The sequence below is a fragment of the Tribolium castaneum genome, chromosome 2 (assembly GCF_031307605.1).
Source record: "Tribolium castaneum strain GA2 chromosome 2, icTriCast1.1, whole genome shotgun sequence".
Classification (NCBI taxonomy): Eukaryota; Metazoa; Arthropoda; class Insecta; order Coleoptera; family Tenebrionidae; genus Tribolium; species Tribolium castaneum.
In genome coordinates, this window is record NC_087395.1 from 18,478,660 (window position 1) to 18,492,404 (window position 13,745).

Genomic DNA, 13,745 nt, shown 5'->3' on the forward strand with positions numbered 1-13,745 from the left:
TTTTTACTAATAAATAAAATACTAGGTAGGCATTTAAATACATACGTGCATTTAATTTAATTATCATTAAAAAAATGTAAAAATGTAGTTTTGGAATTTGTAACAATGTTGTCGTTTCGTAACGAAATCAGACTGGGATTTAAAAATGTTTACTTTTGTAAGAAAGTAGCTAGAGGCTGTTCAACAATAGAATGGACAAAAGCCGTTGTGCCAACAGCTAAGCTGTTATTATGTGAAAGTATTTGCCAGCTATGCTAGTCGCACCACATCGATTAAAACTCTGATTACAAAACTGTGACCTTTTTCTTGTTTGTGACTCTATTTATAAGCAATCAGTTCGAATTTAACTTTTCCTAGTCTAGCTCAATGCAATTAATTTCTCAAAGTCTGAAAGAATCGAATAAGTGACTTCGAATAACGTATTCTGTAGTGCCTCACACGCCTTGATCGCACTGGTGCTCACACAAAGGTAAGACAGTGGCTCGAGTGGGGAGAGACCGGTCCACTGCAACTGTTAACTACTTGAAATCGGAAGGAAAATAAAATCAGTCGACGAAAGCGCGTCTTCGTGAGTACACTCCCATGTGTTAAAATGCCGCGCCGCGTCCTCCTGCTCCTCCTCGGCGCCTTCTCCATAGTGCACTCCGCGCGGAACGTCACCATCTCCAAGTGCTGCCCCTTCACCGCCACCCTCAACAACGAGAACAAGTGCATCCCCGTGCTGACCCCGAAGTGGACCCTCAAAGTGTTCAGCCCGCGCAACCGCAGCTACCTCCCCGACAACCAGGTGCCCCCCAATTGGCACCTGAAGCCGGCGTCCAAGCCCCCGTGCGCCATGCCGGCGCTGCTCACCCCCAACCTGGGGAACTACATCCCCTTCCAGAACGGCTCGCTCTACGTGCTGGAGTACGACGAGGTGGTGCACCCGGACAACTTCTGCATAGACTATGCCGCGGTTCTGGTGTGTCTTAAGGCCCAGCAGCCGGAGAGTATGACGGCTGTTAGGGTGAAGAAGTGCTGCGGGGAAAATGCCATCTTCTCCGAGACTAACAAAACGTGCATTCATTTCAAAGACGCGGGATACAAGATCGATGTCGGGTCCGATAAGAAACTGACCGCGGGGTTCCCCACGTGCGACCACCAGGAGGTCGTCATCACGGAGATGTTAAGGGAAGCGGAAATGCACAAAAATGGGAGCTTGTGGCTGCCGAAAATGAAGGTGCTCCTACCTGCCGCCAATTACTGTCTGGAGAACATCCTCGAGGATGCCGGTGAGTTTTTGTCACAACACGAATCCCACAAACAACGCGAATATATTCAATTAATCCTTAATTTATTGCAAAAATTACATGTCACAAAATTAAATCAAATTCTATTGGCTGGACGCACTGCAAGCGTTGATATCTTCTACATGACGGTGGTAAATTTTCGCACTGTAGACGAACGATCGAAGGGATAACCTAAGGGGTAGTTGTCCAGGTATTTGGCACCACTTCCCACCCTCGGGTAGTAAGATTTCGAGTCGGTTTGTTGGCCTTGGTAAGGCACATATGGACTCACAATAATGTAAAACTGGTACTCGTAACCACCATAATTACCCTAGGGCAAAAGGAACCTACAAAAAATGGGCATCTTTTTTTTAACTCGCGTTATTTTAAGAGAGTTTTTTGAAAATTTTTAAATTTGCATCTTTGACTTCAAAAATCGATGATAACTTTGCCGGTTTTAAAAATATTGAAATCTTTTTTGGCTTATTTGAAAGAGAAGGCTTCGATCTTGTTTTTGGTGTTTTCAAATTTCTAAAAAATGTTAGGAAACCCTAAATTTTTGAGATTAAGCTTGCAGTACTTCAAACACCCATAACTCAAAATTTTTAAATGAAATGCCGAAATTTTTATATTTTTTTAATAATTTTCATTTAAGTAAATTTTTGGTCAATTCGACCAAATTTGGAAATTTTTTCGTTCTAATTTAATAAAAACAGGAAGACTTAATTTTTGGTCTAAAAACGTGTTTAAATCCTCAGAACTTGCAAAAATAATGTCGTTTAAGACACAATTCTGTGATTTTTTGGCATATTTTTTTTTATAAGAAATTTTGCGCAATAATTGAGTTTTTGCCGAATAAACTTAGCAAAAGGTAAATTTTTGGTCATTTTCGACTAAATTTGGTAATTTTTTTCAATATAGTTTAACAAAAACAGGAAGAAAATCTTAATTTTTTTGTCTAAAAACCTTTTTAAATTTTCAGAACTTGCAAAAATTATGTCATTATTTTTGAATTTGCAGATGAATTCTGGAGGAAATATACGAAAAACCTACTGATTACGCCAATTAGTCTTATAAAAAATAAGGCTTCATTTTTGTAAATCATGACGAATTGGCAGCCTGACGATAAACTAAATTAATTTCAGAAATAAAAAGAGGTGGGGACAGGGAATTCTATAAGTACTCGTGATGGAAAATAATTTAAAAATTATAAAAATAATTTAGTTGTAGCAGATTTGATTCAGAGAATCTTTCATGAGATTCAGATATCAGGAATTTTTATTTTTTAATAAGAAAATATTTTTTTTTGTCTGGATCACTTATTGGGATGATTGGATAAAATAATAAAATGTTGGACTATGTGTTGTTTTGACAAAAATAATTTATTTTTTCTCATACAACTTCTTGATTCTTAGAATTTTTGAATACCGATTTAATCACAATTAATGATGGATTTGTTTCTGAATGAATTCTTTTTTAAAATGTACAAAAACAAATTACAGTCTACCTGTGTCGGAGAGTTGGAGTTAATTTAGTTACTGATAAAAAATACATAAAATCGATTTCTTGATTTTTATTCAAGGAGATTGAAGGAACAACATTTATTGTTGTCTACAGGGTGTCTGTTTTTTGAGCTCCACCATGGGGATCTCAGTTATTATAAGAGATACGAGGTTAGTTAAATTAGGACAAAGGTACGCATTTTTATGCGCAACAATTATCTCAAAAAGAAAATTTGATGAGTTATTTTAGTTTTTGAATTATTGAGAAAAATCAAAATTTTGTAATTTTCGTTTTGATTTTTTTAAGCTAATACCAGAAGAACTAGACGTTTTTAAGTAGGTCATTCTTCAAGCACTTTTTTACAACAAATCTAAATCTGTCATTACCTTTTCCAAGGCGTTCTTGATGTCAGAGTTACAACACTCACCTTTAGATTTTAAAAATTTTCTTATGGACCCATATTTGAACCTGTTTTTGAAAAGTCCTTTTGTTCCTGATTACAATGCTATTAAAAAATTCGCGACAGTATTTTTTTTGGTTTCTAGTAAGTCATGTTTTATCTTTAATTAAAAAAAAGCTGAGTAAATATAAAAATTCTTTCACTGTTTACTTTCTAGAATCTTCAAATATTTTTTAATTTGCAGACGAATTTTAAAAGAGATATCTTAGCAAAAACCTACTGACTGTGCCAATTATCTTATAATAAGACTGCGTTTTTGTAAAAAAAATGTTTACAATATTGGCTGCCTGTCGTTATCGTACACTAAATTAATTTTGGAAATAAAAAGAATATTTTATCTGTTTTTAAATAAATACTGATTTCTTCCAATTATTGGGATGAAATGATAAAATACTGAACTTGGCTTTGACAAAAATAATTTAATATTCAAACAGTTCTTGATTTTTAGAATGTTTGGATTTGTTTCTTTATCAATTCTTTTTGAGAATTGAGAGGCACCTACAATTTTCGCCCTAGATTTATATGTTTTCAATAAGTTTTTGTTTCTTAAAACGGTTTTCATAATTCATTTACAGGGTGATTCTGTAAAAACTGTGATGAAAGCGCTAATAAAATCCAATTATTCTTTGATGTTTCTTTGCATAACTGTAGTATTGCAGGAAACTGGACGACTTTAAGTGTAATTAATAATTTTATGTAAGTAAATTGTTTAAAGAAATGGTTTTATTGGTTCTTTGGTGCTGCAAGATGTTAGATGTTTGAATGTTAATGTAACTCTTAACGGTGATTTTAATGAGGATTTTAATAATAAAATGGCGTACTTCATTTTAATGGATTAAAAACAAACGACATATGGTTTGGTTGACTTGTTCACTAATGAAACAGTTATCTACACAGGATGGAGTTAAAAAATATGTAAATTTGTTCAGATATGCCTTTGCGGACGTTGAAAGTAGCAAAATATGTTTTGTTTTTGTTGTAACGTTAAACACATATCAATAAAGGTGTACAAGGCATGAATGACCTTTGCATTCAACGTGACATTGATTCTCATGGTTGTTAACATTTTCTTAATGCCTCATACGTTCGAATTACCTAAATTTCCTCAACAATTGCGGCCTGAATGCCTTGGCCGGCCAAGCGTAGAAAAATCGCAGATTCCCAAAAACCCATTTCACGACTTTGTGTATGTAATTTAAACGAAATTACATGTTCGTATTTTCACTTGTTGTGCCGACAAAGAAATCTGACCCAAATCCTTAATGTTAACTATTGTCTTCTTGCGACTACCGTTACATCCATCCATTGAACTCGAATTATTACGGTCAAGTCGTCGAAATTCCTCCGAATCGGACGTTTTGCTCTAATGATGCGCAAAGTCTCGATCAAGGACACGCATGAGGACGCTTCCTTCTAACGTCGAATTTTGTTCCAGGTCATTCCCCGAAGATAATGATTTGCCAGGAGCACGTGACGGTGGAGAAGGCCGAGAGCCACGACATCCGCTTCATCATCTACCCCATAAGTCTGGCCCTTAGTGCGGTTTTTTTGGCGGCGACGCTGGCGGCGGGGGCCATCCTCCCGGCCAGCCACCACGTGCTGCACTGGCGGTGCCAGACCAACCACGTGGCCTGCCTCCTCGTCGGCAACGTTCTCCTCTGCATAACGCAGCTCTCGGGCCGGATGGACGCGACTCTCTGCTTCTCAATCGGTGAGTCACTAGGAAAAGCTCTCGTTTTTGGCCATCTGGCAGTGAGTCAGCTTTGCTTTTTCCTCAAGAAGAGGCAGGGCCGGATCACCTAGGCTACAAAGGCCTAGGGGCGCCAGCGAAAACAAATTAAAGAAAAAGTTTAACACTTTAAAAATAAAATTAACATAATTAAAAAAATTGAGGCGCCCTTTTTCTAGAGATGGCCTTTTCAATGATTTCCACCTGCTTGATAAAAATAAAATATCCTAACAGGCTTAGTTTCTTTTCGTGATATGATATCACTTAAAATGTATTTTTCAAGCAAATAAGTAGGTATAAGATATCAAACAATGACGAAATTAAATTCAGTTATGAATCGGTTGTCTACGAATTTATATAGTTATTCAAAATCAATTCAATTTACATAATAGAAAGTTTCTAAGTAACTTAGCAATACGAAAGAGGCAGAAATGAAACTAGAAAACTAAAATCTTTGTCTTAGTAGCAGACATTTCATTCTGATTGAGGTAGTGGTAGTATCCGAAAGTAATTAAGTACTCCGTTTAAAAGTAAGAGAGCGCAAAAGCTCAGAAATTATTTTCGTTTTTTATTAGTAACTTTAAAATGAAATAATCGATTTTGATGAAATTTGCTACAAGTAATTTGTCATCAGAACTACATGTTTTGGTGCTATTTCTTTTTTTCTGCTATTGAAAAGAACTTACTGACATACAGGGTATCTCGACGATTTTAAAAAGTCCATTATGACCTTTAAAAGTTAGAAATCTTTTTTTACAAAAGCCGTAGATACTAACCCCGTGACTCACTTAAAATTATTTTCAAGGATGTAATTAAACTTTATATTTTTGGCAACGTTTCGATTTCAAGTAAATCATCATCAGGCTACAAGGAGAAACGTAAGGTTTGTTGATTTTTGAGAAAGGAGAAACCTTTCGTTTCTCCTTGTAGCCTGATGATGATTTAATTAAAATCGAAACGTTGCCAAAAATATAAAGTTTAATTAACTGACCTGACCTGACCTGACCTGACCTGCCCTAAACAACCAAAAACAATTTCTTCCGTCAATTTTTCAAGGGCAAAAATGTCATTTCAAAAATTATTTTCAAGTGTACGGGATGTTTCCGAAATTGGCTACAATACAAACTTATGTTTTTTTAAATGAAACACCCTATATTTGTTGATTTTGCTTAGTTTTTGACGAAAACACGCTTTTTTAACTTATTACATAAAAACTAAAAATTCTAGAAAAGTAGGACTTTCACTACTTAAAAAAAGAGTTCAAACTTAAAAGACATTCTTTTTTTGTAGCTTACTGCAGTCAAGAAAATAAAAAAAAATACAAGGATTGTTACAAGCTAAATAACTTAAATAATAATTATAACTTAAAAAATGTTTAATGGAATTCCCAAAATTTCCAACTTATTTTTGCATCTAAAAGACCATTAAATTGTCTGTCTAAAGACATTTGATTACTCAAATGATTTTTAACTTTAAACATTAAAAACATTAACAGTTGTTAAAAATGTCATTTCAAAAATTATTTTCAAGTATACGGGATGTTTCCGAAATTGGCTACAATACAAATTTATGTTTTTTTAAATGAAACACCCCATATTTGTCGATTTTGCTTAGTTTTTGACGAAAACACGCTTTTTTAACTTATTACATAAAAACTAAAAATTCTAGAAAAGTAGGACTTTCACTACTTAAAAAAAGAGTTCAAACTTAAAAGACATTCTTTTTTTGTAGCTTACTGCAGTCAAGAAAATAAAAAAAAATACAAGGATTGTTACAAGCTAAATAACTTAAATAATAATTATAACTTAAAAAATGTTTAATGGAACTCCCAAAATTTCCAATTTATTTTTGCATCTAAAAGACCATTAAATTGTTTGTCTAAAGACATTTAATTACCCAAAATGGTTTTTAACTTTAAACATTAAAAACATTAACAATTGTTTTAGTAGTCGAAAAGTGAAAGTTTCAGCTAATAATAACTTAATTAACTTTTAAAGTCAAATATCTCTTTAGTTATTACATTTCGGCAATTGAAACAGTTTTTTTGTTTTTTTGTTGGTAACATTTTAAGCCTTTTTTTAAATATCTGAATCCTAGATTATGAATACTAATACTAATACTAATCAACGTGTTTTCACTATTTAGAACCACGCTTCCTATAGCCACGTGTTTTAAATTTAATTAAAAACACGCTTCTCATTGCAACGTTTTTTAAATTTAATTTAAAACATGTTTAAACTTAAAATTTAAAATAAAAAAAATAATTTAAAACAAATTTAATTTAATTTAAAACTCGTTTTGTTCCAACAAAAAAAAATGTTGAATAACACTCATGCGAAAACACTTTAAAGTTATCGGGTGTCTATCACGTAGTAATTTCAAGTTATTCAACTTTTAACAAACTTTTTAATTTTTCTATGTTTCTAATTGCAATGCGCTAAACAATTGGTACAGATTTAAGTTTGAACTTTTTTTTTAAATGGCGAAAGTCCTTTTTTCTAAAATTATTCGTTTTGGTGTTATAATTTTTTAAATAAATTGTGTTTTTGTCAAAAAAATTCAATTATTTTAAAAAGTACATAGAATTGACCAATACAAGTTTAGATCAAAATCTATGTCCAAAAATGCAATAAAAATTGGGGTGTTCCATAAAAAAAACATAACTTTGTGTTTTTTTAATATTGGAACATGATTTAATATTTAATAAGTGTAAGTTTAAATAAAAAAAAATTAATATCTCTAATAATAAGCCAGTTATGAGCTTTTTCGGATCGTTAGAACAGCCTGTATTTTCGTTTTACGTTTACATTGATTTTATGAAATTGAAGTCGGGATTATAAATTCAGGTTCGACATCTCATTACTACTGAATAATTTTAAAATCAACATCCATTAATGAGGATTTATTAACGAACGCCGGTTCGTGATATCTGTAAATAAACGATCAACGGAAAAATAAAAGCAACGCCTACATGCGATTTTAAAATAGCGCTTAAATGCCTCGCGGGTTTTTCAGAGAAAAATAAAAATGGTCAAATTCGCTTTAAATGACTGGACAATTCCGTCCGTTTATGGCCCGTCACATTGTAGGCAGAAAACGGGTCAGTGACTTTATTGCGCAAAGAAGTGTCCCAAATAACGGTACCAAAGGACCCAATAAAATGCGGTAGTTTTCAATTTCAATGGTCACATTGAAGACCCTGTTCAAAAATTGAATGGTTCCACTCGAAGGGGCTGTATTATCTCCGCAATGTAAATAGACGCGATAATGGTTCCAAAGATCGGGCAAATAACTGAAGGGCGTTCTCGGAAGGTGAAAGACCGGCAAAAATATTTTTCTAGCTCACATGCATCGATTAGATCTCGATTATCCTCCGTAATGACTCGAGCGATAATCATCTAATCCGGCTTTAAGCCCATCGTGAGACAATTAAGCGAATTAGAGTTTCTTCAGGCATTTCTGACCATGACAATCGCCGGAACTAATGTCCCTAGATCGATTTTCACAGCGTGTAAACGCGCCAGAAAAACGAACCTTCCTCGAACCATCTCTTTAATTACGTGCTTCACAGTGAGTGACCACGCCAGGCACTGATTTTTGCAGTCTCACGATGGAGGCTTCTTGAGGAAAAACGAAGATGACTCACGGCCAGAGCCGTCTCTAGCTTTATTAGAGCCGCCGGCATGCATAGTACCCCCCCTATCATATTTTTTACATTTTATTTCCAGTTTTTTTTAATATTTTATTAAAATTTATTAATGTAATACCTACTGCGATCCTACATTCATTTATAGACAGATTGTAGATTATGTCCTTCACTTAATTAATTTTGGAAAATAGTTTAGCAAAAAAAATATTACATTAATAATAATTTGTCAATTGTGTCAATTTTATCCACTTATTAATGCATAATTTTTTAGGAGATGTTTTTTGTTAAATTGTTTACAAATTAAAAACTAAAGTTTTACAATTATCAAAAAATAAATTTTGTAGCAGAACTAAAACATTTCAAAAAAATTGGCGTTTTTTTTTCTGGTTAAATTAAATAAAAAAATTTGGTTCGTTTTTAATTACAATTACAGATACAAAACTAACAGAAAACTGACTGGCTAACAGAACGTTTTAAACGCAACTAATTTTAATTTGCAAATTAATTGACGTTTTTCAATGCAAAGTAAATGACAATTTTCTTCGAAGTAGTTTAATTTAATTAAATTTTAATTTCGCTTTATGTTTAAAGAATTAAATCACTCGCGTTTGAGTTTCTCACTTATATTGTAACAACGTTTTCTTTGTACACCATAAAGTTTTACACCAGATAACGGTGTTTAAGATAAGCAACCCTCTTAATAAGATGTTTTGACAAAGGTGACCCGAAAATATTTAGGATACCGGTCGGTTCGTCTGAAAAACTCTACAGCTTTCTGCAATAAATCCTACAATAAACTTGTCTGAGTGATTAGTTTTAAGGGTTCTTGCGGTTTAGGGTAACCATTATGAAATTTTAATGGTGTACAAAGAAAACGTTGCTACAATAAACAAGGGTTTGAGTCATTTGTTATTTTACATTAAATCAAGTTTAAAATAGAGAGCCTATTTCGTACAAAAATTATATTAATTCATTTAATTTGAGAAAACAATTTAAAAAAATATTATGTTAATAATGATTTATAAAGAATATAATGATTTTTAACATTTTCATTTAATTAAATTCACATTTGTCAATGCAAAATAAGTGGCAACTTAATTCAAATTAGTTTAAAACTGAATTAAATTTTCATTTCGAAATTTATCTTGGAAGTACGTCAAGTCTGCTATCCGATAATTTAAAGGGGCTAGTTTATTGAGGCGTCATTTTCACTTTGTTTGACTGTACCTAACAATAAGCTGAAATTCCTTGTTCAGATGAATAGAAATGAGAAACTGATGGAATATAAAGCAGACAGAACCGAACATTGTTTTTTTTGTATGTTTTTTTTTTTTGGAAAATTGAAGCAATTTTATTAGGTTGTTATTCGGCGATTAGTGATTAGTAGGTAATCTCGGTTGGTTTCTCGTCTTCATTAGTAAACTTGTTCATTAAATAGTTATTTTATTACTTATACGGAATTATTCATAATTAAAAAATAGTAGAAAGTTCAGAAAGCCATTTGAAAAAAAAAATAACCAGGGCCTGAAATTTGTCAATCAAATTAATGTCAGTTAGAAACAGAAAATACAAAGTGTCTATAAATAAATGTAAAATCATAGTAGGTATTAAAAGTTTGCCGCTTCTTTCAACAAACAACAAACAATGTTAGTATATGAAAAAATTGGTTTAACTGTTTGCCTGGATAGATAAAAGTTGGTATTTTTTAGAAATTTCATATAAATAAAATAATTAAATGCGGAAAATTCAAATTCCAGCACCTCCTGAGATCCTACATTCTTTTATAACCAGACTGTATAATCTCTTACAAAATTATTACTCTGGAAGAATAAAAAATTCAAAAAATAGTAGAAAGTCTTTTGCTCATTTCTGGCATAAGGATTAATTGAAATTTACCAATGAAAAAATTGTGTTTTTTTAATTTTGGTTATTACTGTTATGAGATAATTTCGTTTAGCTATTAATCTGCAAAAATTAAAAATTCAAAGAATATTCAAATAAAATAATCAGTAGTAGAAAGTCCTCAATGTTTTGCTCACTTACTGAAAATCATTTGTAACAAGAAATGAGATGAGAAACTGCTAAAAGATGGAAAATGTCGGACCAAAACTTGCGATTAAAGAACTTTCAGTTTATTCGTTATTCGACGATTAGTAAGTAGTAAATAATCTCGGTTGGTTATTAATTGGTAAACTAGTTTGTTAAAGACCTGCTATTATTTTGCAAAAAATAAAAAATGAAAAAGTAGGAGAAAATCTTTTTTGAAAAAAAGTTTTAACCAGAACCCGAAATTAGAAATAGGTGAAATAAGAAGTAGGTTGGATTAAAAATTTCGATTTGTTTTGAAAATTGACGAAATTTCAGTTTTATTGGGTCATATTGGGAAAAGTCCGTTGCGCAAACGAGTCACTGACCCGTGCAGGTGAGAACGTGAATGAATATATCGTTTATGACGGTTCTAGACCACCGTCTCAGGTGTCAACAATGTCCACTTTCGGCTTCAGAAGAAATTGGGAATTCTGATGAATCGCTGAATTGCGCAATTCTCACACGCGTAATAACATCCGTGAAGGTTGCAAAATTGTGCAAAAATCGAAATATGAGTAATTTCCAATATTGAGCATAATTGTCTCATGGCCTAGTAAGTCGACTTGCACCTGCCATAAATGGAAGTAATTAAAAAGGCGAGCCGGGACCGAGAGAAACCTCATGTGAAATAAATCCTTTTTCCAGGCCTTCGAAAGTTGCCAAAATGTTATAAATAAGCCATTAAATTTGATCGCGTCTCATTATTTTAATCGTGGTTTTCGGAATCAGATTTATAATTTACGAGCCATCTTTCTAACGAACACATCCTGCGATAAATTGCATGAAGAGGCGTCCAACTCAGAAAACTCAATTTCAGCAATTTATTTAAATTAATTCTGACGGAGTGTGCACACCTACGGTCCATCCCAATCGCTGGAACCGCTAATCCGCGTCACAAATCAATGCCTTGTGTTTTATCAATATCTAAAATTAAATCTTCCATAATTAGGTCATCAATTTATTTTTTCTTGCAGCTGTGTCGATGCATTTCCTGTTTTTGGCGGCCTTCTTCTGGCTCAACACAATGTGTTTCAACATCTGGTGGACTTTTCGGTAAGTGATCTATTATTGTTGTGTTTTGCAAGACAAATTAAATTTAGCGGTGCGGAACGTGGGTTCACAGATGTGTGTGTTTGGCAAAAATTCAGTCGAGAGGAAACCTTGGGTTTATGGGTCAGCCGGCAAAGTTCATCGCGATATTTTCTGTATTTATGTAATTGTACTAGAAACGGCTGCGGAAGCTTTCCAAGATCTAAGAAATAAATTTTTGTGGCACGGCTACTTTTAGAATTTTTTAGATAAACAATAAGCCCGACTTTGTAGCATTATAAAACTTCTTTGTGTAAACACGAGTAAGATTAAGAACATCTGTTCTCAAGACCTGCAAATTGTTTTAAAATTTGAGTTTTTGTAAATGTTGCAATTTAGCAAATTGCCAGGCGGGTAATAAATCAGAAACAGGTGTCAAAAGGCAACCTTGAATCCGTCTGGTTTCAAAAACGCTGGACCACATTCTGTGTAAAATGTCGCGATAAATATAATTTTTCCAAATCGACTGTCCGATTAGCTGGCGCCGCGTTGTTTGTTCATTAATCTAAAGTTCCAACCCGGAATTATTCTATAATTAGGAGCGCGTGCATATTTCAAATGCAAAATTTCAAAGTTTGTTCACCGACAGACAACTAAATATAACTGAAGACTAGTCGTTTGACCTTACTATTTCCATCACTGACGGCTTTACGAGCGAATTCTGTTATAACACAATTGTGCGCATTCCTAAACCGCCGGCAAGAAGCAACAAATTGATACCGAGAACTGGAGGAATGTCTTCGGCGCTTCGACCACCGAACGAGACGGCATTTTTCAGATAACGAGGTCGCGGGAACACCCCCAAGGGGAAAAACACATAAATAAGGCTATTTTTATCGGACGAGACACATGCCGATCAGGGAAGAGTCAGGCTTGACGAGTTGACGGCTTTTTAGGAAATGAAGGCTGAGCTGATGGGAACTTTTTGGGAAAAAATTCGGAAAAGGGCTAGATATCACCAGTCTATTTAATTACTAAAGTCTACCCAAAAATTATTATGTACGAGTAATGTGAACTATGCAGGACTCAAAACCGAACATTATCTCGGGTGGTGATAATTGATAAAGGACATCAAACTGAATTAAAAGTTCCTATTATGACAAAAAAAAATTACGAGATATATCTCGTTAAATTTTTGGCACTTCAGATTTCTTTTATTTTTTCATTTTACTCTTACTATACTCTTACGAGTATGATGTACAAAACAATTAAAAATATTTTAAATTAAGTAAATAAATTAAATAAATAAAATGCAATAAAGACAATAAATTAAATTCGACATCGATACGTACCTTTGGCAAGGAAAACAGGTTAAAAAGTATATAACACTTAAATCATTTCAAAAAAATCTGACTTTATTTTTTGCTTAACTCCATGAACTTTTTTTATCACCATACGAAAGTTTGTCCGACACATTTGTATCACCCTGTACGGGTATAGCTTAAAAAAGTATTGAGTCGAATATTCCGACATTCCTTAATCATTAAAATGCAAAGATTCAGAGATATTTTCTATGCTTATGGTGGCATTTTCTAAAAATTTCTGTTATCCTTTTGAGTTTATTAGGAAGCCGTCTAATTTGCGATTCTCTACCAACTTTTTTTCATTTGGAAGAAATAAAATCATTATTGGAAGAAAAGAAATGTAGAGTTTGAAATAAATAGAATACGATTTTGAAAAGCCAGTTTTACTTTCACCGAATAAGAAACCAGCGTCCAACAAAATTATTTAAAACAGCAAAAAAATTTGAGGCAACAAAAAAGTAGTAAACGACTAAAAAAACTATGTGCATTTTTCTAAATACATGCTAATATGAGTTACCAACATTTCAAAAATTCGAGCTGGTAGGAAAAATCTGTTGAATGTTTTAAAAGCAGAGTCCAACAGTTATTTAACACCAGCAAAAAAATTCCAGGCAACAAAGAAGTAAATGTCTAAAAAAGCTATGTGCACTTTTCT

The 13,745-nt window shown here is 33.1% G+C and overlaps 1 protein-coding gene across 1 annotated transcript in view; it reads left to right on the top strand.

Moving 5' to 3' along the window:
* Positions 1-442: 442 nt before the first annotated feature.
* mthl1 (methuselah-like 1) overlaps positions 443-13,745 on the top strand; it is a 30,910-nt gene continuing 17,607 nt past the window's right edge. The window contains exons 1-3 of the mRNA XM_961486.5: positions 443-1,271; positions 4,667-4,942; positions 11,672-11,750. Coding sequence (XP_966579.1) covers positions 593-1,271; positions 4,667-4,942; positions 11,672-11,750 — 1,034 coding nt within the window. The 5' untranslated portion in view covers positions 443-592. The remainder of the gene's footprint in view (positions 1,272-4,666; positions 4,943-11,671; positions 11,751-13,745) is intronic.